This window comes from Haliaeetus albicilla, chromosome 22, assembly GCF_947461875.1.
Source record: "Haliaeetus albicilla chromosome 22, bHalAlb1.1, whole genome shotgun sequence".
In the NCBI taxonomy this organism is placed as follows: Eukaryota; Metazoa; Chordata; class Aves; order Accipitriformes; family Accipitridae; genus Haliaeetus; species Haliaeetus albicilla.
The window spans coordinates 8,543,289-8,567,153 of record NC_091504.1 but is presented as its reverse complement, the minus strand read 5'-3'; the positions used below and the strand labels follow the sequence as shown (position 1 = coordinate 8,567,153).

Below are 23,865 nucleotides of genomic sequence, written 5' to 3'. Positions count from 1 at the left end.
GTAATACCTGTGAGATACATACCAGGCTTATGGGTATGAAGCTGTTGCTTGGTAGCTTTGGGGCAATGGATAATCCAGCGTGTAAAACTGCAAGTGATCTCGGGTCCTCCTGGGAGTGGCCGCCTGCAGAGGTACCCTTTACAGCTAAGCATACTTCTAGGGCACTGTTGGCAGCATTTCGAGGGGAAGCACGCACCCTATACAGCTGAGCATGTTTCCAGGGCACTGTTGGCAAGGTTTTGAGGGGAAGCATGCACCCTGTACATCTCAGGCACAGGCATGAACGCTGGGCTCCCCCCAGCTCCTTTTCAGTTCTTTCTCATTGCCCCAGCTAGCTTGTTTATCTTGAAGTTACAGCTTGCTTCTCCTGGCTCACTAGTGCTTGTTAAGCCCGTCTAAATAGTTTTCAGTTACTATATATAGTGTCCAAAGGGAAAAGCCTTCTTCTGGACTTCTTATTGCTGCTTAGGTGGAATTGCATAGAAGTAGCCAGGCTTCAAACTGTGAGCCTCCTGCCAGGCAGCGATGCCAGCACAAGACGGATGCTCAAGCTGTCTGTTTTGTTTAGGCAGGGGACATTTAAAGGACAAATATGCAATTAGTAAGTTCTTGTTTTGCATGAGAGAGGACCTGTGGAGCAGGCGATACACTCTCTCTGGGCTGGTGAGTCTGCCCTTGGAAAAAAGCAAGCTTTGCTGGAGAGAAAGAGAGCTTTGTGCTCTCCATAGAGCAGCGTGGGAGAGAAGCCCTCCTCCTTCAGCTCCAGTCTGGGCTGCAGAGAAGAGAGAAGCTGAAAGTCTTCACTGAGCTTGTGGAGCCTAGGAAAGGCAGCAGGACAGCACTGTCCTCTGGAGCCATCTGGGAGCTGGGGATGTTTGCCATCACCAAGGCCAGTGCCTTCTGCTGCCACCCAGATATGGTGGCTTCCATTAACATCAGCTCCCATCTCAGCTTTGACCTCAGCAGAGGTAACATCCCTTCCTTATTCGAGTGCACGGTATCACTGGAGGGCTTGTGTGGGGCATGAGTTGAGGTTTGCAGTAGCACCTAAGGATGTAGAAACAGCAGAAAACCTGCTCTGCCTGCTGAAATCCCTACCATGCCAGCCATTGGCTGGTCCAAACACTGGCTGCAGACCCCGCTGCAGGGCCAGATTTGCTACAACCTCTAGCATGAAGCATTGGGCCAGTTATATCAACTCAGATGAGGACCCATCATGTGCAGCTTTTGCTGAGCGTGCAAGGAGCCATGTCAATGCCTGGGATGGTGTTCACCGCAGTTGTCTCCAAACAACTGGACAAGGGAGTGATTCGGTTGATGTGTGTGTGTACTGTGTATGCTTGCAAGCATCCTGAGGCTGCAGAATTTCCTCCTGCTGTCTTTCATGTTCTACCTAGGGGACTACAGTGATCAAACCATTGCTCTGTGGAATACCTACACTTATGAACTCATGTCATCGACTTGTATCTCGGAGCCAGTCCATGACGTGGCTTTTAGTCCTCTTTCTCACAGAGAACTGGCCTGCGTGGGGAAGGGAGCCGTGATGTTTTGGCTGTTGGAGCAGCAGGGATCTGATGTCAACCTCAAGGTAAACCTCAGTTTTACCTTCTTTTAAAATTTCTGTTCAGCATCTCTGACTTCTTTTCCAAGCCCCTGGTGAGTGCAATGGAGGCTCTGCCCCTGCAGGTCTGTAATAGCTGATGATTTCTCTTGGTGAGATGATGTTGGCTGGCTGTGAGTGGCTTTCAGTTGTATTTGAGGCATTAACTGCATGAATTGAGGGTAGGAGGAGGGTTTGGGTTTTTTTTCTGAGGTGGGTAAGCACCATATTCTCTTTGACATTTCTGGTTTATGTGCTCCAGCAGGTTCATCGGGCCCCTGCCCCGGACATGTTAGGGCCGGTGGAGCTGACCTCTCTCTGTTATGGTGCCGACACTCTTCTTTATAGTGGCACCAACTCAGGCCAGATCTGTGTGTGGGACACTGAGACTAATTGCTGCTTCATGATGTGGGAGGCTGACGAGGGCGAGATTGGTAGGTGCAGATGCCCTGAGTGTTTGTCAGGGCTGTAACAGGGAACTCATTAGGAAAGATGAGCAATGAGCTTGCAGACCTCTGATTTCAGCTGTGCTCAGAAAACCAGTTTGCTGTGTTGGATGCAAGATGCATGGGGTGGCAATGGATCTGTGACCTGGGTTTCCTTGGTGTCCTGGATTTCCTGGGGCATTTACCTCTAGTCTGTAAAAACACTGGGTATGGGGCTGTAGAAGACCCTGACTGCCCTGCCCGAATGAATCAGTGGCCTGGCTGTCAGGAGCACACTTTGGGTGATGGCTGAGAGCGGTGGATATTCACGGGTGCCCTTCATGTTCCCCTGTGGCCTCCCAGGTGTGCTGGTGTGTCGGCGCAACAGGCTGGTGAGCGGCAGCAACGCGAAACGCATCCGCCTGTGGGCAGTGGCCGCCGTGCAGGAGCTGAGGCTGAAAGGTCCTGATGCCAGGTAGGAGGTCATGGCCCCAGTGTCCCCACTGTGCTCGTGCCCATCTCATCGTGCTCTTGAGATGCTCTTCCCCTCATCTGGCAGCTCCCAGGACCTGTTGAGAGGTGGCTTTTCGTGGACAGACATCGGCTGTGCCTGCAACCACGCTGCTGCTGTTGCTCTTCATCCTTAGCTTTCCTCTCCATCCTGTGACTACTGATTCTTTCTGTCTGGATCTTTTTACTGAATTTTTGCCGCAGGTAGCTGAACCCTCTTAATACTGGAAATGAGCGGAGTTTATCATGCCTGAAGTTTGTGTCAGTGATTTGTAGGAACTCCTTTAAGAGAATTGGGGAAAATACATTGCCTTTGTTTCTTGCGCTATTGCATCCCGTTTTCTTTCTTTCCTATAAAAAGATGGTTGCAGTGCAAATGCAATGGTAGTCACTGTTCAATGTACAGGAGCCCCTCGTTGTACCATTTAGCTGCAAATACATGACTGGGCTCATTAGAAAATTACATTTAAAGGAGACAGAGTGGCTGTTCCAACAGTTGAGCCAGTCCTTCTCACATCCTCCTTTCCTCCAGGTCTAGCTCAGTCCTGCTAGAATATGAGATCACCCTTGACGGGACAATAGTCACTGCAGCCTTTGATGACTCTCTAGAAATGGGAATTGTGGGCACCACGGCAGGAACCCTGTGGTACATCAACTGGACAGAGAGCACAAGCATCCGACTAATCAGCGGCCACAAGAACAAGGTTAGAGGGGCTGGGCTGGAGTGGTTTGTCCCACAGAGCAGCGAGTGCTGTGTGTGCTGTCCATGCCCTGGGAAACATGTGTGGGCTGCAGAAGCATTCCCTGGTCTGGCCATGGGAGAGGTCAGGGAGCTGCAGGCCTCGCTAGTGCTGACGGGACGACATGGGGGAGTGTAGAGAGAAATGTGCACACTGAGGAGTCCGACATCAAGAAGTCTGACCTCATCCACTCTAGCATTAGGTGTTTAACAGCCTCAGTCTGGGAGCAGCTGTGGGCCTTTCTGCTGGAGCAGAAGAATGTGGTTTGCAATCGCTAAGGCTTCATTCCTGAGTGCTGCGACTTCTGCCTGCCCTCCATTTGCTAGCTGGGCATTCATATTAGATAATGTTTTCTTTGCCTAAAAAAACTCCCAAACCAAACAGGTGAAGAATAACTGTTTCGAATTTTGCTGTTGTTTTGGGGTATCTTTATGCTACAGAAAAAAGATTTCAAATGGTACAGGAGAAGGTATTTTACTTACACCTACATTGCGTAGTGCCTGGTTCCTAGCTTTGGGGTTAGGTTTACTGGCTTCCATTACAAGCCTAGTTGTCAGCTCAAGATTTAAGGACAAAACCAAAGCACCCCACCTGCCTTTACATCTGGGGCTTCTTGTCTGGTGTCTCCCATGAGAGGGGTCCTGTGGGATGAGAAGGCAGAGGAGCTGATATCCTCTAGGCTGTGGCATTTGTAGGGCCCCTGTTCCCCATCTCCATTCTCGGTGCAGGTGACCGAAGTGTGCTTCAGTCCTGACGAGACTCACTGCGCAACATGCGGGGAAGATGGCAGTGTGAGGATTTGGTCTCTGGGCAGCATGGAGCTGGTGGTACAGTTCCAGGTGCTCAACCAGGTAATGGTTTGTAGTATGTCAATCTCTTCATCTTGGCAGAGGGCACAGTCCACTGCTTGGGATTGCAAGGACTGCTGTGTCCTCGCAGAGTAGACTAAAGCTGGAGAAATACTTGCAGGTGGAACTTTTAGTGCACTCAACTGCACAATCTTGCTGTCTTCACTGTGTCATTTGGTCTCTGCCCTGGTTCCTTTGCAGAGCTGTCAGTGCCTGGCCTGGAAGCCTCGTCCCATCGTTGTGTGGGGAGCTGAGAGCCAGCATGTAGTGGCAGGGTACAGCGATGGCACTATCCGCGTGTTCAGCATTTCCAGGACAGAGATGGAGCTGAAAATGCACCCCCATGCCGTTGCACTGACGGCAATTGCCTACTCCACAGACGGTGAGGCTGCCTGTTATAACAGCGGGGAGACATTTCCTCAGGGAGCATGGCTTGGTTGTGCCTGGGTTACCCTGACCTCCAGCCACACTGCGTATTGGCGACCTGCCTGAAAACCTGGGGCCAGGGAGAGCCAGAGAACTGAGCTTTGGTAGCTCTGCCAGCTGAGCATGTGGTAAATGGGACACGGGAAGTATATTGGTAATGGTATAGCAAAGGGGTTCAGGTACAAGCATCATTCCTTTGTGTCCTCCTGCTTACAATCTGCAGTGGCTGTTCTTCAGTGTGGTGTTTTAGTGAGTGTCTAAGGCATCTCATCTTACCCAGCCCTTGACTGAGATGGTCCCAGCCTTTCAAGGTGTTTTGGGACACTGGTATCCCATGATCTTGGACCTTTCTTTTATGGGCTTTTTCTTCTCCTACAAGAAGTGTCCCATTCTTTTCTCTACTCTGCCCACAGGAGAAATGATCTTATCAGGGGGCAAGGATGGGCTCGTTGCTGTCAGCAGCCCTCGAACTGGAATGACTATCCGCATCCTCACTGACCACAAAGGCTCCCCCATCACTGTTCTCCAGTGCACCAGGAAGCAGGTGAGGTCTCACCCTCTGTCCTGGTGCTGTGCAGGAGCAAGTCCCCCATGTGTCACTGCACAGCTGTGGGAAGCAGCATGCCTGGGTCGCTCAGTGAGTTTGCTTCTGTGTCCCTTGCTTTTCCTCTTCGGGCCCCCATCCCCTCCAGTAACTTCTGTTCAGTTTTTCTAGGGATGTCTTTAGTGGGGTAAAGCTGCAGGCGTTGCAGGTGCAACCCTGAGCAAGGCTGTGCCTGTGGGCGGGGGGACCTTTGGTGGCTGTTGTAGACACACTGCACACAGATGTGATGTATGCCTGTGCCACAGGCTCTCGGAGAGCAGCATCCCTTGAGAGCAGCCCAGGCTTTGAGCTTTCAGTCCCTGTGACCCTGAGAAAGGGCTCAGTGTGCTTTCCCTGCTTTGGTCCTTGGCAGCCTGGCCTCCTGTGTATCTGGCTCTTTGTACAGTTCCTCTGTGGAGCTAGGAAGACTTGGTTGTGCAGCAGTGTGATGGTTTTAGCATCTCCTTTGTCCTTCTCTTCATGGAGAGTCTTCTTCCTTTGCGCAGCAGAAATAAGAATAATTTTGCCAAAGTTCTCGGGCTTTGAAATCATCCACACTGCAAGGCTATGTTCCCTGGTAATTCTAGAATTAGGAGATCCTCCTTGGTTTTAGGTGAAGGACATCGTTAGGGGACACATGGTATCTGCAAGCACTCCCCTAGGAGATGTACAGATCCAGAGGGCGGCTGGGGAAAGAGATCTGTGTCATTCAGGCTAGGCACTCACCCCTCCCCCAGCAGCCTCTTCCACCAAGGCTTTCAGCCCGGAGCGTGCCACTGGTTCCGGTACCACGGCTTCCTTGTCCTATTTTATTGTGATAAGTGACTTTAAGCACTGTCCAAATGGAGGTTAATCCTGGTGTCAATCTCCTATGGCATAAGGCCTGTGTTCCCACAAGCTCCTGCCCCACACTAGCTCTAGTGGCAGCTTTCTCTAAAGCTTCTGTACTGCCAGAGTCACAGTGTTGCGTTTATCTTCCATAGTACCGTGACTTTGGGGTGGAAGGAGGCGAGCTCTGGCTGGCCACCAGCTTGGACCGGCGGGTCAGCGTCTGGGCCTCCGACTGGCTGAAGGACAAGTGCGAACTCCTTGACTGGCTCAGCTTCCCGGCTCCCGCTGACCCCAAGGTGAGCATGATACCTGCCAGCCCCTGCCTGCTCGTGGCATGGGTCTCTGCACTAGCTGAGCTGGAGGAGGATGCCTCAAGGCTCTGAGTGGGACAGGGCCAAAGACAAAGTGTGTGCTTAGGAAAGTCATCGTCGTTAGTTCTGCTGCTTGTAGAGTATCTTGTTAATGCACCTTCTTGCATGTTGAAAGGCAGTGGGAATCATAGCAATGCCTTACCACCGGGAAGCACTGACTTTGTAAGTGTGAGGAGTCAAAAACTGCATCTGCAAAGAGCTGACACCCCTGTGCTATGCAAAACAGAGCACAGGCAGCAGTGAGCACAGTACGTGGAAGAGAGACCTAATTATGAGCATGCTGCTAACTTTGACACTCCCAAAGAGCATGAATATTCAGAGCCAGGAGCCCAGTGACGGGTTCATAGAGCCAAGTACTCTAGCCCTGTGTGTCTGTGATGCTTTGCAAAACTCTTTGGCTCCAACCCAGGTGTGAGATTTGGGCAGCAGGACATCTGCTAGAAAGGGAGGAGGGTCTGTATCGGAGAGGACATGGAGATGGTCCCCAGTACACATGACAATGGCATGCAGAAGGGAGCTGGGTCTTTTTGGGAGGCAAGCAGTGGTGCCTCAGCCTGCCACCCTCAAGGCCAAGCACCATCCAGGCCCATACAGCAGTTGGGTTCTGTCAACGGTTCTTCTGTTTGTTTCCAAAATGATGGATTTCCTCTCCATGAAGAAAACTCACTACAGGTCTCCCCACAGTGAACAGGGGAAGGATTGATCTTGCATTCACTACTGAAGATCTATCTTCTGGGCCCTATTTTCTTGTGTTAAATCAGTCCATAACCCAATCTCACCTTCAGGCCCACGTAGCAATAATGCCTTGGTGGAAATTCAGCCTGTTGGACCCTCATGTGTTGTGCTCCTATGACAGCAAACAATTTGCTTCAGGTTTCCATGGCAGTGTGTGGTTGCTCCTTGCTTTTCCATGAGCATGTCTGAGATGGCAATGCAAGAGGGAGGAAACAGCCTCCATCATACTAATTTGCCACTGCTCTGATACCTGCAGCCTAAGTGCTGGTGTCCCTCCGTGCTGTCCTTTTGTCCCTCACTGTTGGGTCGAGCTGGAGAAGCTAGCCTCAATTTTGTCCCCTTTGGTTTCCCTCACCAGGGTCTTGGCAGCCTCCCACCCAGCCTGGCTGCCTTCTGCCCTTGGGAACACGGTACCCTCGTCTACATTGGCTTTGGGATGCAGAAAGAAGCCTTGTTTTACAGTCTGCGCAAGAAACAGGTACCCGCCTGTGCCCTGCCAGGGCAGTGCGAACCCTCCTCTTCTGCTGCAGGGCTGTGGCCAAGTCCAACGAGGTGCAGTGGAGGGGAGGCAGTGCTGCTCTGTGTGTAAAGCCAAGTCTGAAGGTTTGGGGTGGGCTCAGGCAAGCAGCTGCTCAGGGCAACAGCTTTTCATCTCAGAAACTCCAGAGTCTGGCCCAGGTAACTGGTGAGCGGCACGGCCCTGCCCCTGCCTCTGGCTGGGTCTGGGCAGGCTGCCAGTCCCTTCTGCTGCCCTGCTGCCTTTCCATCCGACTGGAAGGGAAGGCGTTTGCTTTCAGGAGCACTAACGGTCTCTAAATCATTGAGTCGAGTCTCCTCTGGAAACTCAATGCCTTTGGCAGGTTTCCGAGCTCTGAGAGGCGTGCTGTGCATGTTAGCCTCCCCTTTGAGAGGAGCCCTTTAGCCTCCTAACAACTGTCACTGCAGCAGCTCTGGTCTCCCAGCTTCTCATTTCTGAGGTGTTGGTGTGTATCTCTTGCTGGAGCATAGGTAGTTGAGAAGATCTCCTTGCCGTACTTTGCCACATCACTCAGCCTGTCTCCAGCAGCGCGCTTCATGGCTGTCGGCTTTGGCGGTGAGTACTGGAGGGTGCCGCGGGCTCTGTTGCCCAGGCTTCCTTGTCTCCGGGTCACCTTTGGTTGGGAGGGATCTCCCCTTCTTCCTGCTAGTGGCGGGGGAAACCAAGTGTACTTTTTCCTTTAACGTGCACACACACCAGCCCATATCCTTGGACCCTGGGAGCTGTGGTTCTGGGACTGTGGGCAGGGTATGTGTCAGGCAAGGAGAAAGCTCTGGGAGACTCATAGGTCAGAAATGAGATGCATGAGCTCAATCGTGTTTGTCAATGAGCAGGATTTGTCACTCGAATGACTTCCTGGGGTTATGGGCTGTCTTCATCTCTGTGGCTGTGTGAGCTACAGCCTGAGAGGCAGAAGGGACCTTCCCACAGCACGGGGACAATCAGCGCCCTTCTCCTGTCAAGGACACCTTGCTCCTGTAGCTGTTTGTGTCTGCCTGGGGAGGCAGCACTTATGTCCATCCTGCTCTGACAGTGGCTCTCGAGGGTGGGGTGAGCTCCACACCTGCCCCAGAGCTGTGGGGCACCTGCTGAGCCCAGGACCAGGTGCTCTGGGTGGGTGTGAGACAGCAGAGCTGCTGTTAATTGCCTGCTTGCTTTGGCAAGAAGCTGTCCCCTGTTGCTCAGCTTGTTGACTCGCAGCTCAGCAGGGGCGAGAGGGCCCAGGGGCGCAACTGGGAATGGTGCTCCTGGCAGGGACAAGCCCCATGGCCGTGGAGCCTCCTTCCCCTGGCACCGAGCTGCCTCCTTTCCTCACAGAACGGCTCCTCAGGCTGCTGCACTGCCCCGCCAGCGATGCACAGGACTACGCTGGCCATGATGACACAGTCCACCTCTGCCGCTTCTCCCCCTCCGGCCGCCGACTCCTCACGGCCTCCCACAGCGCCGTCCTCGTCTGGGAGCTCGCAGGCCCCCCTGGACCAGCGGCACTTCTCCAGCGCGGGAGGAAGGCTGGGGCCAGGCCCCAGCTCCTAGGCGAGGCCCCGGCTTAGGCCTCAACCAGGCCCCAGCTGCGGGTTGCTGGGGCGGGACGCGGCGGCGGGCCCGCAGGCCAGGCCCGGGCGGTTGCGGGATGCGTGGGTTTTTTGTTTTGTTTTTTTTTTTTCCTTTGTTTTGTTTCTGTTTCTTGTTAATAAAACATAGAAAGCGGAAGGCAGGAGGTCTGGGAGTGCTGCGCGCCGCCCCCGCTCGGCAGGGGGCGCTACTCTGCCCGCGCCGCTCTGCGCCGCCGCTCGCTGGTGTGGCCGGAAGTGGGGGGGGGCGGCGGCGGCGGCGGCCCCGGGAGCAGCGGCGGCGGCGCCGCCATGAAGCGGGACGTGCGCATCCTCCTGCTGGGGGAGGGTAAGGCGGGCGGGGGAGTGGGCTCCGGCGGCCCTCCGGGCGGCCCGGGGCCCGTAGGGTGCCACCCGGCACCGGGAGGGCTTCGCCTGCGGGGGAGGCCGGGGGGAACGGCCGGGCCTGCCCGTGGCCCCGGCCCCCGGGGTGGGGGGGAGCTGGCGGCGCGGGAGACGTGTCGCCCACTGTGGACGGTGGCAGTGCCCTCCGGCCGCCGTTGCCAGCCCCGCGGGCTCCCGTTTCTGGCGGCTCCTGCGGGCGAGGCCCTTGCCGTGGGCTCCCTCCAGCAGCCCCGGTCTCCTGGCCGTGGGCGAGTCGGGCTGAAGCGCCGCACCGCTTTACCGGCCTCCGCCCCCAGGTCTCCCGCAGGGCAAGGACACCGACGTCCCCTTCGCCCTCGGACCGAACCGCCCCGGGTCCCGCGGGTGTGACTGAGGCCGGCCACTGCCCGCGGCCCACTCAGGCTCTGCCGAGCCGGTGCCAACGTCTTCCCTTACTTTCCTAGCCCAGGTGGGGAAGACATCTCTGATCATGGCTCTGGTGGGCGAGGAATTTCCTGAAGAGGTGAGTGTGAGGGGCACGAAGACACCCCTGGGCCCCCTCGCTGGGTGCCCGGCCAGGCATCTGTGGGACGGCTCTGTCCCGAGTGGCATTAGCCAGAGGCGAGATGTTTGGGAGGTGCACACAGCTCCCTGGGGACTGGTGACAGGCACGGGGCTGGTTCATGTGATTTTAAGCCTGTGAGGACCATGTGGAACTTCTGCTGAAATGGTGTTTTCTCCAGTTTGGGCTTTGATCCCTGAGTTGGGGCCCTGTCTGCCCTGGCAAGGGGTGTAGGTACCTCCCAGGGCCCTGCTCCCCACAGCCGCAGCCAGCATGCTGCAGTTGGGGGTCTCTGTGTCCACCAGCATAGCAGGCCGTGGGGCCCAGCCTTGCCTCGCGCGGCAAGGCCGTTTGCTCCCCAGCTCTGGCCTCGCTACAATGGCATTGGCACAGAGCCCTTGGAAGGGGTTGAGCCAAGTTCCCTGCCCTTCTGTGCCCATCTGGAGATGGGCTTGGTGCTTTGAGCTGGGCTATCTGTGAGGAACAGCATCCAGCCTGCCTGCGCATGCCCTTTGGAGCCTCCATCTCAGTGGCTCACAGTCCAATCGTAGTTTGGATAGGGAAACAGGATTGGTCTGGCTGGGCATGTTTGCCCTGTGCTGTTAGGTGGCTTCTCCCGCTGCCCATGAGCAGATGGTGCCCTCTGTGACGTTTGCACTGGGAAGCATCAGCTCTGGGTGCCTGGGGGAGGATCAGCTCTGCACACCTTCCCGTACTCTCACAGCAAAGCCCGGACAATCAGCTTAGTGCTTCTCCCAGCTGCCAAGAGGTCAGGCCAGAGAGCTGGGGGAGTGCTGAGGGCTTATCTCCAGAGCTGTAGCAGGGGCGGCAGCGCTGACTTGTCTGAAAGATGGCTACCCCGGCAGGACTTGGTGCCATCAAGAGCTGTGTCTCGAGGAGGGGCTTGGGTCTTGGGGCTGGGAGGCAGTTGGAGGTTTCACTGCAGGGATGCTGGATGTACTGTAGTGAGCCACAGCAGTGGCTGCAGCAGTGGCCAGCGATCTGTGGTCTGGAGCTCATCCCACCCTGGCAGGGGAGGTTGCCGGGTAGTGGTCATGCTGGGATCTGAAGTCCCTTGTCACCCATCCTCTCGGTTGCGTTTGGCATGGCTGGCTGGACCAGAGTCTGCTGGCTTTGCAGGTGCCCCCTCGAGCGGAGGAGATCACAATCCCAGCTGACGTCACCCCTGAGAAGGTCCCCACACACATAGTGGACTACTCAGGTAGGGCCCTGTCCCTCCTCGCTCCCTGCCGGCCTCGTTTTTCCCCTTCTCTCCCCAGCTGAGGGGAGTGGGAAGGGGTCCCTGCTGCCGGGGACGGTTGGTGACAGCTCTCTTCTCCATCCAGAGTCAGAGCAGACAGAGGATGAGCTGCAGGAGGAGATCGCTAAGGTGAGTGGGGCTGGACGGGGGTGTTGCGGGGCAGGAGGCTATGGTGCCTGTAGCCCTGCAGCCCGTGAGTGATGTGTGGCTTCTTGCACTCCCCATTAGCTGCCTGGAGATGTGCAGGCAATTGGTTATCTGTGGATTAGTGCTATGAGTTTGTTTAGAGGTTTGTTTAATCCTTCTCTGTCTTGTAAGCTGTTGTATGTGGCTTGTCCTGGTCCTCCGGGGAGCCTCCGGAAGGAGAGCGGTGGGGTGCAGCTCGCTGCCCACCAGGAGGTGGAGGAGGCTGCTGAGCAGATGATGTGCTCTTAGCTTCAGGATGTTCCCAACAAGCTCAGAAGAGGGGAGAAGCAGTTGCTGAGCTTGGGCAAGACCCCCCTGCTCCCTACGTTAGGTCCCTGTGGCTGCCTGATGAAGCAGTGGCACAGAGGAGTTGGTTTGGAAGCTGGAGTGCTGGACAGGGAGGGATGAGGGCTCCCACATCCCTCAGAGCAGCTATGGAGGAATAATCCAGCCGTCCGGCTGTGGTGGGCCCAGCTGCTCTTCTCTGCCATGGGATTAACCTCGGCTCTGTGCAGAGGAGGACCTCTTGATTGTGGATAATAAAACTGTCTCTCCTCTGTGCATCTTATGGGAGCAAAGCTATTTAATCTCTCCACCTCGGTGGCTAAGGGCCAAGGAGGTGGGCTGGTGGGCACGGGGTTCCTGCTCCCTCCACCCAGACAGTAAGAGTATACAGAAGCTTAAAATGGCTCCAGGAAATCCTGCCTAAACCCTTGTGTGTCGTCGGGATTAGCACTAAACTCTCTCCTGAAAGGGCCAGTGATCCCTCCTGTCTGCTTCAAATAAAGCATTGGTGTCAGCGCTGTCTGCACGGGGTCAGGGAGGGGAGGAGGGCAGCGGCCGCCGGCCCAGCACAGGGCACGGGCAGAGCCATCACGAGGGGGACAGTGAGGTGTGGGAGCGGGGAACCGGGGTGTCAGGCGTGGAGGCAGATGTGCTCATGGCAGCTCCGGAAGCAGAGGAGCCAGTCTTTGCTTCAAGCAGCCCATTGTAGAGCTCGTGTTGACAGCAGGCGAGTCGTTGCTGTTGGAGGGCTGTGTGTACGTGTGCGCGCTCACGCGCGCTCAACTGCTACTGCCGGGTTTCCGTGCAGGCATGACAGCGGCACGTGGGGCTGGAGCTGCCTGGCCGCGGGGCCGGCTTGATGGCTGTCAGGGCTGTGCCTCAGGCTCAGACTGCCTCCCCCCTGCAGTGGGTGCACCACAGGGACCCTCGCTCACCAACCTCTGCCACTTCTCTCTTGCAGGCTAACGTGGTCTGCGTGGTTTACGATGTCACCAAGGAGGCCACGATCGAGAAGGTAATGGGTCCCCCACTGGAGCGCTGAGCAGCTCCGCTCTGGCAGCAGCACCAGAGGGGAAGAGGTTCCCAGCGCTGGGTCCTAACTGGCTGCCTGGGTTTTTTGGTGTGGGCGAGTACTGATGCCCCCCAACCCTGCAGAGGATTTGGGGTTCCAGACCCCTGCAAGCAGAGGCAGGCTGAGCGCAGTCCAAGCTTGCTGCCACGTCGGCTGTTGTCATCACGTGCTGGGGGGCAGCAGGCTTGTCACATCTTTCTGCTGGCATCCAGCATCCCTGGGTCTGCTCTGCCTGCTGGTGCGGGGGAATGCCGGGGAGCAGATGGCTGCAGGGCCCTGCTGACTGCTGCGGCGCCTGCGCTGGGAGCTGCGCTGGGAGCTGCCTCTCCCTCCCCAGGCTGTGCTGACAGGCCTTTTCCTGTGCTCGCCTTTCAGATTCGGACAAAGTGGATCCCCATGGTGAACGGAGGAGTTGAAAAGGGCTCCAGGTACCGTGTGTGGCGTGGTCCGTGGATGCAGAATTGGAGGATTTGGGAGGCCACAGGGTGCCCACCACCCATGCCTCCTCCTGAGGTTACTGAGATCAAACCAACTTTGTGGCTTGTGCCTAGACCACTTGTAGCAGAAGAACATGGGGACTTTTCTCCCTTGCAGATCTAGCCAAGTCAGAGGGCCATGGGAGAGGGTTCATTCCTCCCTTGTACACTTCTCAGCCAGGCAGGGAGAGGAAGCTGCCCAGGGAATACGGGAGCACAGAAGCCATAATCTGTGTGTGCATCACTTAGGCAGAAGGCTGCTGTGCTGGATTAAAGGCTTGTGAACGTACTGTTGCTGGGTGAAAGCGTAAGCGGGATCAGGCAGTCTGTTTCTCCAGATGGATGCTCCCAGCCGTGGGAGGCAGGAAAGCTGCTGTGGACCTTGTGGAGGAGGGTGGGGAGGCTCCCCAGCCTGCTGCCTCGGAGCATGTGTGGCTGGGGCAGCGCTGAGATCGAGAGATGGGTAGCTTCACTCGTGCTCTCTGACACTGTCTTTCTTCCCCAGGATCCCCATTATTTTAGTGGGAAACAAGTCTGACCTGCAGGTGGGGAGCTCCATGGATGTCATCCTGCCCATCATGAACCAGTTCTCAGAGATCGAGACCTGTGTGGAGGTGAGGGGACTGGAGGGTTTCTGCAAAGCCTTCCTGAGGGGTAGAAGCGCTTGTCTGGTGTAAGCCAGGGAGCCTTTGTGCTTGTGGAGAGCTGCCCTGCTAATGGCACTCTGCAGAAGAACCCCTGTCTGGGTCTTGAAGGCCTGTGCTTTAGGCTTTCTGTCCTTTGCCTTCCTTGCAGGGAGTGGGTTTCAGTGTCTGCCCATTCTGGCTCTCTAGCTGTAACTGGTCTTGGAGCTACCTGCAGCCCTTGTTGGGTCTGGGGCTGTGGAACAGGCACAGCAAAGCCGGGGCATGAGCAGGAGGTTTCCGTTTTGTTTTTTCCTAATGGTGGACAGACATTGCTCTGTGCTTTGATGAGCAACTTGTCTGACTCACGGAGCTCATATCATCTTCCTTCTGCCCCTTGTCACAAGACCATTGCCTGTCCCCGCTCACAGGGCTTTCTCTTCCTTTGAATCCCTAGTGCTCTGCCAAGAACCTCAAGAACATCTCTGAGCTCTTCTACTATGCCCAGAAAGCTGTGCTGCACCCCACCGCTCCCCTCTACGACCCAGAGGAGAAGCAGGTAGGAAGCACTGCTCACAGCCCCTGGAGGAGTCTCCTTCCCCTCACAGCGCTCCGGTCTCTTGCTGTGCTTTTGCCCCTGGGGGTAGGAGGGTGGAGAGTTTGGGCCGATGCAGCCAGAACAAGGCGAAAGCACCCATCTCCTGTGCTCAGAGCAGCCAGCGAGCATATCCAGGCCAGAGAGATCTGCAAGGACTGGGGGCATGTTGGGGCAGAAGCCCTCATGCTCCAGACCATGTGTTAGCCATGGTGGGAAGGGTCCAGGAGAAAACTTCTCTGTGGGCTGTCCTGCTTCTGACTCCCACCTCCAAGGTGGCTGTGGTACTGGCCTAGCTGGACTGTGTTCCCAGCCAGTGCAGGAAGGGAACCCCTCTGCGCATGGGGTTTCAGGAGGCAGGAGGAAGAGCCAGGCTGAAGGTGATGCCCTGTTTTTGTCACTGTGGTTGGTCCCTTGCAGCTGAAACCTGCGTGTGCACGAGCGCTGACCCGGATTTTCAACCTCTCGGACCAGGATAACAACCAGATCCTTAGCGATGATGAACTCAACTACTTCCAGGTAGGACTGGCTGCGGAGCTAAGTATTCCCCAGTCCCTTGTGGAAAGCCCCTGGGGTCCCTTTTCCTTCCAATACCAGGCAGAAAGGCTGCCCTGTCCTGGCACAGCTGTCCTGTTTGCATTCAGTACATCTGCTGTTGCGCAGCTGAAGCACCATAGAGTGCATCTTTGAGCATGTGGGGATCCACAGGTCTTCCATTTTCACTAAGCTTGGGCCGAGTTTGCTCTGCTGTAGGAAGAGGAGGAGGCTCTGGAGATGCTGAGAGTCATACTTTATTGGGATACTGAGGAACAGGAATTTGGTCAGGGTCTAAGGAAGTAATCCCTGAGCTGGGTGGATTTTCTCTCCTAGAAACGCTGTCTCCTTGCCAGGGGAGAGGGATGTTGGCAGAGACAGAGGGTTGTGCTGTCTATATGCTTTGCTGACAATGACATTCTTTCTCCTGGGAGGTAGAAGTCCTGCTTTGGAAACCCACTGGCTCCCCAAGCCCTGGAGGACGTAAAGATGGTTGTGTGGAAGAACACCACAGATGGGGTGCAGGACAACGGCCTGACATTGAATGGTAATGGCACAAGGGCTCCATGCTCCTTCCCAGCGAGGGATGGAGGGACCCATCTCCTTCAGCACATTGTGAGGGGCCCTGTCTTTGGGCAGAGCCTCTCGGCTCTCATTCCAAGCCTAATTAGTCCCTCTTGTCAAAGCAAGCCTGAGCCTGCTGTGGCTACTAGAGCTCCCTGTCCAAGCAGCCTGTTTTCCCAGGGAAAGCGTGGTCCTGAGGAGTGGATCCCTGAGGCTGAGTGCTTGGTTGGCCCCACTGTGTCTGAGCTGCCTGATCTCTCCTGCAGGCTTCCTTTTCCTCAACACACTCTTCATCCAGAGGGGCCGGCACGAGACCACCTGGACCATCCTTCGCCGTTTCGGCTACGACGATGAGCTGGCACTGACAGATGACTATCTCTACCCACAGTGCGTATCCTGCCATGGAGTGGGGCGGGCAAGGTGTGATGTCCCCGTGGTGTGCAGCTTGGGCTCCTCAGCACCTTTGCTGGCTCCTTTCTGCACCCTGGGGTCTACTACGTTCCTCAGCTGAGGCTGAATCCTCACCCTTAGCTCATGGTCAGGTTCATGCTCCTCATCTTCCCCTGTGGGCAGAAGCTAACACGTGGGGTTGGCGACGAATACAATGGGCCTTGGAGCTGCTGTCTGTGCTGCTGGCTCTGATGTAGGCAGGCAAAGAGGTGGGGAATGAAGGACTGTCCCTGACTTCCCTTGACATCAGCAAGGGGTTTTTGAAGGCTGTTCTGTCTCTGCCTGAGCTGAGGCAGAACGACTCTGTTGGGAGCAACGAGCTGTCAGCATAGCCCTCCCGGCTGATTCTGCAGCTGCTGTCTCTTCTCTCCTCCCTGCCACCCTGGAGGTGGTGATCTGGCAGTAATGAAAGGGTTTGGCTTGTGAGCTGCCTCATCCTCTCCCCAGGCAGCAAGAAGGCTGCGTGGGGAGGCGACAGGACCCGTGCTGGTGGAAAGCACCCTGGGGGTAGTGCTGTGCCCTACTGAGGCCCTGGGCACGAGACAGAGTGAGGGCTACATCATCTCTCTGGCTTCTTGGGCAGTGTGGATATACCAAGGAGAGGCCACTGTGCATCCCTGAGGGCTTCTCCCCAAAACAAGGGGGCTGTGTCAAGGAATAGCCAGGCCTGCAGACAACTGCTGGCCTTGAGCAGGGAGGGAGTGGGGAGCTGTATCCTCTGGGCGAGATCTGGGTTGGCCAAAGACCCACTCACACACTGCCCTTTGTTCGGGGCTTCAGGAGGCTCACTTGGGTCTCTTCCGACAGGTTCCGCCTTCCCCCTGGCTGCTCCACGGAGCTCAACCACTTGGGCTACCAGTTCCTGCAGCGGCTGTTTGAGAAGCATGACAAGGTGGGCAGTGTGCGGTGGAGCTGCCTGGGGAGGGGACACTTTCTGCTAGGGCTGCATGCTTGGGCGTAGCTGCTCAGCTCCTGTCCACCCCTCTGTTCCAGGGAGCACTCCTTTTGCAGCTTCTTGCCGAGGCTTTGGGAGCAGGAGGTGATCACAGCGAGCTGTACATGGTCTGATGGCAGCAGGGTGTCGAGGGCATGGGATTGTGGTCACTACCCTTGACCAAAGGGCAGCCAATAAGTTTGTGCCTTCAGGGGATGGGTCTGAGTTAACATCAAACCAGCGTAGCCCCTCGTAGTGCCTGGCTGCAGCACGCAGGATGGCAGGGAAAGCAAGCACAGCTGCTGGCCTGCAGCCATGACCAAGCACAAGCATCCGCACAGCTGCCAGCCCTGTGGAGGGGGTGCCAGGCTGGAGAGAGGGAGAGAAAGCAACTGATTAGTGCCATACTCTGGCTCTTTGGAGAGTGGGAGAAGGGAATGTATTGGATCAGCATGCACCTGCTTGGACTAGTTATTCAGATGTTGGTGTGCACCTGGGATATGGCAGCTCTGTGGCCACAGGGAATTGCAGCACAGAGTCGATGCCCATCCCTGTGTGCCCAGATGCTGGCAGATCCTTTGTGTCATGGCCCTGAGGCACACCAGCATGAAGATGCTGTCTTGGCATGTTGCTAGCTGGCGGCCAGTGGCCCGGCAGCCGCACACAGACCTTGGGTTAGTTACCCTGCAGTGTGGAAGGCCAGGCTGGATTGATGCAGGCTGGTGCAGGGTGGCTGGCCCCAGGGAAGCTCAGGGCTGCAGGGTGAGTGTGGACAGGACCTGCCCGGTAGCAGGGCTGGCACTGGTTCCAACTGCAATTGTAGAGCAGGATTGGCTGGTCTCTTGTGCAGTGATGGGAGTCCCTGGGGCACAGGCTCTCTGCACGCTCATGCAGCTCTGGGCTTGCTTGCAGTTGATTTCTGCCATTGAAAGCATCCCTGTGTTGTTCTGCAGCAGCGAGCAGGGTGGCTTGTGTGCCGGGGACCCTCACTGGACCCCGATCCTTGGTATGACTGCAGAGAGCTACTGCTGCATCACGGGCTGTGTCCTGCCTCACCTGCTGACTCCCCTTTGTTTCGGCAGGACCAGGATGGAGCCCTGTCACCCATAGAGCTGCAGAACTTCTTCAGTGTCTTCCCCTGTGTGCCCTGGGGCCCCGAGCTCTACAACACGGTATGCACCACTGATAAAGGCCTGCTTTCCCTGCATGGATTCCTCTGCCAGTGGACGTAAGCTCAGTCCCTCTCCCTCGCCTTTAGTCACATCGCTTAGCCCTTGCTGACCTTTTCGGCTTCCCGGTACGCTCTGTCTCTTCAGGCTCGTGGCTTACCTGGATGTGCGGCACTGCCTGGAGTGCCTGGGCTACCTGGGCTACCCCATTCTCTCGGAGCAGGACTCCCAGACACAAGCCCTCACGGGTACGGCCATGCCCTCCCCTCCTGTCACGGCTCAGGTCCCTCCTCTCGCTCACCCAGCCTCTCTCCTGCCAGTGACCCGGGAGAAGAGGATCGACCTGGAGAAAGGCCAGACCCAGAGAAACGTCTTCCTCTGCAAGGTGCTGGGAGCCAGGGGCGCAGGCAAGTCTGCCTTCCTGCAGGCCTTCCTCGGCAGGAGCCTCGCGGTGAGTCGCTGCTCCCCTCTCTGGCCACGCTGCGGCAGGGTGTCCTGGCAGAGCAGGAGGCAGAGCCGTGAGGCCATTGAGTGATCTGCCGCGTGATGGCACCTCCCTGCCCATGGCCAGGCCCCAGCGTCCTGGCAAAGGGCTTCACACCCCACTCCATGCCAGTGGTGCCGGTTGCTGTGGCACTTGCATCCTTAATTTTGCCTAAGGCAGCATGCCCACTCCCTCTGCTTGTCCCAAGGATCTGGAGGGGCTATGCCTTTCCTGGGCAGCTGTATCTCCCTGAGGTGATGCTGGCTTTCCCTGCTTGTTATGAACAGCCCCGCATCTCGTGGCAGGCGCCAGCTGGCCTTCAGGTGGCTGTTACACCACAGGCGCTCGGGGCAGTGTGAAATGCTCTCCCTCCCCCAAGCACTGCTCTCGCTCCCTGCTGTCTGAGACAGTGGTTTTTTTCGGTGGCAGGCCCAGAGGGAGAACCCAGGAGAGCCATCCCTCTACGTGATCAACACGGTGCAGGTCAACGGCCAGGAAAAGTACCTTATAGTAAGTCAGGGAGAGGAGGGAATCGCTGCTGTGTCTGGCTCGCAGCAGGGCAGGGCTGTGTCTCCCCATATTGCTGCAGTGCCATCCCTTCACCCCTGGCCTGGGCTGTGGCTCCAGTCACGCCGGCACAGTCTGTGTGCTGGTGTGAGAAACAGCCAGTCTCCTTGAGACGGTGCTATGCCACGCATCCTTTCCCCTCCTGCCCCAGCTGTATGAGGTCAGTGCCGACACGAAGTTTGTGAAGCCGTCGGACACAGCCTGCGATGTCGCCTGCTTCATCTATGACCTGAGTGACCCCAGATCCTTCAGCTACTGTGCCAGTATTTATAAGGTAGCTGGCAGGGGCCCTATGGGACTTCAACCTTTGCATGGCAGCCCCACATCTCCCGGCGGCTGGTTGCTTACCCCTCTCTGGGACTTCTCCCTGTCTCTGCAGCAACACTACATGGACAGCCAGATCCCCTGCGTCTTCGTGGCCTCCAAGACAGACCTGCCAGAAGCAAGTCAGCAGCCTGGGCTCTCCCCTGCTGAGTTCTGCTACAAGCACTGCCTCCCGCCGCCCTTCCTCTTCTCCTGCCACAGCCAGGGTCCGCCCAGCACCACCGTCTACACCAAGCTGGCCACCGCTGCCACCTTCCCGTTAGTATCCTTCCCGCGGAGGGGGCTCTTGGCTGGGAGCAGAGCTTGGGGAGGGGGGCTGTGTCCGAACTGTGCCTCTGCCCCGTTGCTTTTGGTTTGGTTTCTCTCTAGCTCTTGGTGTCATCTGCTCATGCAAGTAATTGAAACAAAAAGGCCACTTCTTCCCCTGCTTGGAGAGGGTGGAGGCTCTCTTCTGCCTTGTGTGTGTCTGGCAGATTTATTAGATCTTGCCACAGGAGTTTTTATTTTTGAAGCCTAAGATAAAAAAATGCTGAAGGGGAGTAGCCAGCCTAGTTTGCCGAGGCCTGCAGAGGCGGGGTGGCAGCTATTTTCTCCTGATGAGATGGATCAGACTGAAAAAGAGGTCAGTGAAGCAAGACCTCTGTTCGCACAGCCTCCCTTTGGGAAGGAACCGCACCTGAAAGGGGCTGGGTAACAGGGCAGGGAGGCAGCCAGGCTGGTCATGGGCAGTGAGGGGACATCTGGGAGGGAGAACATGTCTGCATGTGGCATCGCTCTGCTTGAGGGGCGGAGGGGGCTGAAAGCTGAGGGTCGGTGCAACGCTGGGGGCAGAGCCCTCCTGGGGAGAACGTGTGGGTGCGCTGGAAGACAGGATGGGATTACTAGTGAGTGGTTTTCCCTCTAGCTTCTTTTCAATAAACAACTTTATTTTTAGAGCTGACACTTTTTTTTTTTTCTCTTCTGCAGTATTAAAATTTAAATATTCTTAATATATCTTAGGGTATGTGGTATAAATAAATAACAGCGTAATGGAGGGCCAGGGATTGGCTGTTCTCCCCTGATTTAGTGGAGAATGAATAATGGATATGTCTTTCTTCCTTGGAGAGGAGCACGTTGATGCAGGACAGCGTGTGTTTAGGAAGTGAATGTGTATGCTCGGGCAGCACTAGTCCCCTTCCCTTACTGCCCTTAGGTCGGTGTCCCTGGCTGTGCCAGCGTCTCCACCCACATCCACTTCTGGGTCTCAGTGCACTTTGAGTTGTAAAAGCAGCTTGACCTAGAAAGGAAGATACATACCTCCTTGCTCGTACTAATTATTTAGGTGTTGGTGTGCTATTTCCAGACCATAGGAGGGTAAAGCCACATCCGTCCCACCAGCAGGGCAGGGAGCCTTCATTTGGTTTGATGATGATGCTGGGCAGTGGGTACTCTGGCTTGCAGGGCCGGGGAGCATCTTGGGGCTCTCTACCTTCAGCTGGGCTGTATCCCCCAGCCTGGAGCTGCGCTGTGGTCACCGTCCATCCCCCCAGGGACACCCCAACCTCCCTGCTTGGGGTGGAAGCGCTCTGGGCTGTGGGGGAGCTTGACGTTTGTACAGCCGTCTCTGTGCACCTCACTCACTGGCCTCTTCTCTCTTTCCTTGCAGCCACTTGAACGCCGTGGAGCTGGGAGCCGCGTCCTTCTGGCTCCGGGTGGCTCTGGGGGCCACGGTGACTGCTCTGGTAGGGTTCACGCTGTACCGCGTGCTAGCCAAGAACAAATGAGAGTCGCTCTCCACCCCGTCCTCCCTGTGACACCAGCCTCCCCGTCCCAAATGACGACCCAGTGAGGGGCCCTGCCTCAAGCTGGTCCCTGGTGGGAAATCCTCCTTTCCCCCCAGCCTGGATTGCAGGACCAGTGAAACCGGACTTCCCAGCACCAGCAGGATAGTTCCCCCAGCACTGGCCAGCCTAATCCTGCCGGCCTCTGCAGCCTCCTCACCCACATGGCTCCTGCCCAGCCGTGGCAGCAGGGGCCAGGCAGCTCTGCCTGGGGGCTCCACCTCACCGGCAGCTGGAGGATCACCCTCATCTTTTATTCTGTTAAATTTTTTTAACGTTTGTTTTTAAGCTCAAACATTGAGTGTTTCAGTATCTCTTGGGCCGGGCACATCCCTTCCCCGGAGGGCTGTGCTGGTGCCCTCAATTCTGGGGGGCAGCACTCCCACAGCCCCTCGTGCCTCCAGCAGCAGCAGAGCTGTTGGATGGGCTCGTGGCTTCACCCCCCTGGGGCACACCTCCATCCCCTGTCCCTGTTTCCCTCAGCCAGAGCTGGGAAAGGCAGCCGTGAAGGGCCAGGCACTTAGACCCCCCAAAGCCCCTGTGTTTTTGGAGTCACTCCTGGCCCCTCCTGCTGGGACACTGTGGCTGCAGCCCCCAGCCCCGGGCTGCAAGGGGAGGGAGTGATACCAGGGTCTTGTCCTAGGCTCCTTCTCTCTCTTGTTTCTGCACAAAAATACTTGGAGTCCTGCAGTGTGCTAGGCTCTCCGCCCATCTGCCCTCCTCCCCTGCCTGGCTGCGTGGCCTGTCCCCTCCCTGCGTCACCAGTATTCACGGCCGCCAGTATTCTCAGGGCCCCAGGAGCCCTGGTAAGCTGGGGAGGGCTGTGAGGGTGTCAGGCTGCAGTCCTTTCGTGGCAGTGCCATCCCTGAGCTGGTGCCACGCTGTGCCACATGCTGGCATATGCCCCTTGTCCTGCTGTCCCCTCCACAGCGCCCTGGCCGCACTGAGGCTGTCCCAGAGTGCGAGGCTCTGGGTGTTGCATCTCCTGGTACGACTGGAAGCTCTTTCCTCCCCTGTCCCCTGCCCCGAGCCGGCATTAGCTGCCGGGCAGCTGCTGTGACTTCAGCTCAGCGCAAATCTGGGGCCAGAGTCCCACCATGTCCGTGTCTCCGAGTCCCAAAGAGTAAGGCCAGCCTGTGCTGGCCCCCACACAGCTCACACCCATCCCTGGGCTCCCATTCTTCCGGGGGGAGCCTGAGTCAGGTCCTGGCTCAGTAACACTAGCTCTTAGGCTTTTTGAGCACACTCAGGGTAGGTTTCTTTGCAGGCAGCTGGTGGGGCAGCACTGAGGTAACAGCTGGAGCTGCTTTTCTCTATGTTTTGTCTATTTAAACTTTTTATTGTGGCCTGGAGCCAGTGAGGGGGTTGAGAAGTTGCTGGGCAGCAGCCAGCATCTTATGGGGGCAGTCCCAGGGTGGTGCCCCTATCCTGCCGGTGCCTGGTCCCCAGCGCTGGCCGGATGAGGGGGTCCCTGCCTGTGCTGGTGCCACTCTGCCAGTCAGGCACCCGCTGCTGGCCTGTGGTTCATGGCACTGCCAAGGCCACATCTCTGGTGTTCCTGTATCCCTTCTCCATGCCCAAGCCCACCACGCGTGGCTCTGCTAGCCAGGCCCGTGTCTGGTGGTCTGACCCCGCTCCTGGCACCAGTCCATGTCTGGCAAAGCCATACCGTTTTAGGAGGTTTGTTCTCTACATCAAAATAAATTTTTACACACCTTCTGCTTGCATACCGTCTCCTGCGTCTCCTGGGGAGCGGGACTCCTTGCCCCTGCCGGGGCTGCACAAAGCCTGGGGCCTCCCTTGGCTGCGTTGTGAGCAAGGAGAACCCAAGGGCCCGGGCTGCCCATTCCATTTGTGGGCAGTTACAGGGATTTTGGGCAGGAGCTGAAGCCTGGTCCTGGGGGCCAAGGCTCAGGACTGGCCCAGGGATCCTTGGTGCTGGGGGACATGGATGCCTCTGCGACAAGTGCCAGCCAGCAGGGAGAGGCAGGGAAGGAGGTGGTGGGTCCCTGTGTCGCTCTGGCAGGATCTCACAGGCAGTTGGAAGTGGAAGATTTGGCTGCCTCTGTGCCCCTGGGGAGCTGTGGCTCTGTGTACCCTTCCCCATGTGGGGCTAGGGGGTCCATGCTTCCCTGCAGCTGCCTTCCCCCTGCTGTATGCCTGCAGCTCCCAGGGCTGTGCCGCCTCCCCTGCCTGCTCCTGTTTACCCATGGCAGCTTTTCCCTCGGCTATTTCTGTCTCTGCAGGTTCAGCCACGGGCGCTGGGCACTGGGAACGCAGGCGCAGCTGGGGAAAAGGCTTTTCGCAGCACCTCTCCAGGGCCTCTGCTTTGAGGCTGGATGGGACCAGACTGCTCCCTTGTGTGCGAGGGGGTCCCTCCGGAGTGGGAGAAGAGATCCTTCCCACTATGGCAAACTG

At 57.0% G+C, this 23,865-nt stretch overlaps 2 protein-coding genes across 16 annotated transcripts in view; both read left to right on the top strand.

Annotated features, from left to right (window-relative positions):
* WDR90 (WD repeat domain 90) overlaps positions 1–9,317 on the top strand; it is a 32,114-nt gene extending 22,797 nt beyond the window's left edge. For 6 of the 11 annotated variants that reach the window (XM_069809652.1, XM_069809653.1, XM_069809650.1 and 3 more), the window contains 11 exons: positions 1,398–1,588; positions 1,863–2,034; positions 2,389–2,500; positions 3,068–3,239; positions 4,004–4,126; positions 4,325–4,505; positions 4,963–5,093; positions 6,116–6,259; positions 7,428–7,547; positions 8,078–8,162; positions 8,925–9,317. In XM_069809652.1, the coding sequence (XP_069665753.1) occupies positions 1,398–1,588; positions 1,863–2,034; positions 2,389–2,500; positions 3,068–3,239; positions 4,004–4,126; positions 4,325–4,505; positions 4,963–5,093; positions 6,116–6,259; positions 7,428–7,547; positions 8,078–8,162; positions 8,925–9,157 (1,664 nt within the window). In that variant the 3' untranslated portion in view covers positions 9,158–9,317. Of the gene's footprint in view, positions 1–1,397; positions 1,589–1,862; positions 2,035–2,388; positions 2,501–2,584; positions 2,740–3,067; positions 3,240–4,003; positions 4,127–4,324; positions 4,506–4,962; positions 5,094–6,115; positions 6,260–7,427; positions 7,548–8,072; positions 8,163–8,924 lie in introns of those variants that run through there. The other 5 variants (XM_069809651.1, XM_069809648.1, XM_069809649.1 and 2 more) reach the window with 3 other exon arrangements.
* Positions 9,318–9,378: 61 nt separating this feature from the next.
* Positions 9,379–23,174, top strand: RHOT2 (ras homolog family member T2). Of its 5 annotated transcripts, none has more exons than XM_069809675.1 (19): positions 9,379–9,506; positions 10,006–10,064; positions 11,244–11,325; positions 11,450–11,493; positions 12,797–12,850; positions 13,283–13,335; positions 13,889–13,997; positions 14,464–14,565; positions 15,022–15,120; positions 15,574–15,682; positions 15,966–16,086; positions 16,957–17,041; positions 18,166–18,311; positions 18,400–18,500; positions 18,573–18,703; positions 19,166–19,246; positions 19,455–19,577; positions 19,683–19,885; positions 21,273–23,174. In XM_069809675.1, the coding sequence occupies exons 1-19, from the start codon at positions 9,470–9,472 to the stop codon at positions 21,388–21,390; spliced, it is 1,857 nt and encodes a 618-aa protein (XP_069665776.1). In that variant the 5' UTR covers positions 9,379–9,469; the 3' UTR covers positions 21,391–23,174. The 5 variants fall into 5 exon arrangements, with proteins under 5 accessions (XP_069665776.1, XP_069665775.1, XP_069665778.1 ...); XM_069809674.1 differs by having other exon boundaries at positions 11,226–11,325; XM_069809677.1 differs by having other exon boundaries at positions 9,425–9,506; positions 10,011–10,064.
* Positions 23,175–23,865: the final 691 nt, after the last annotated feature.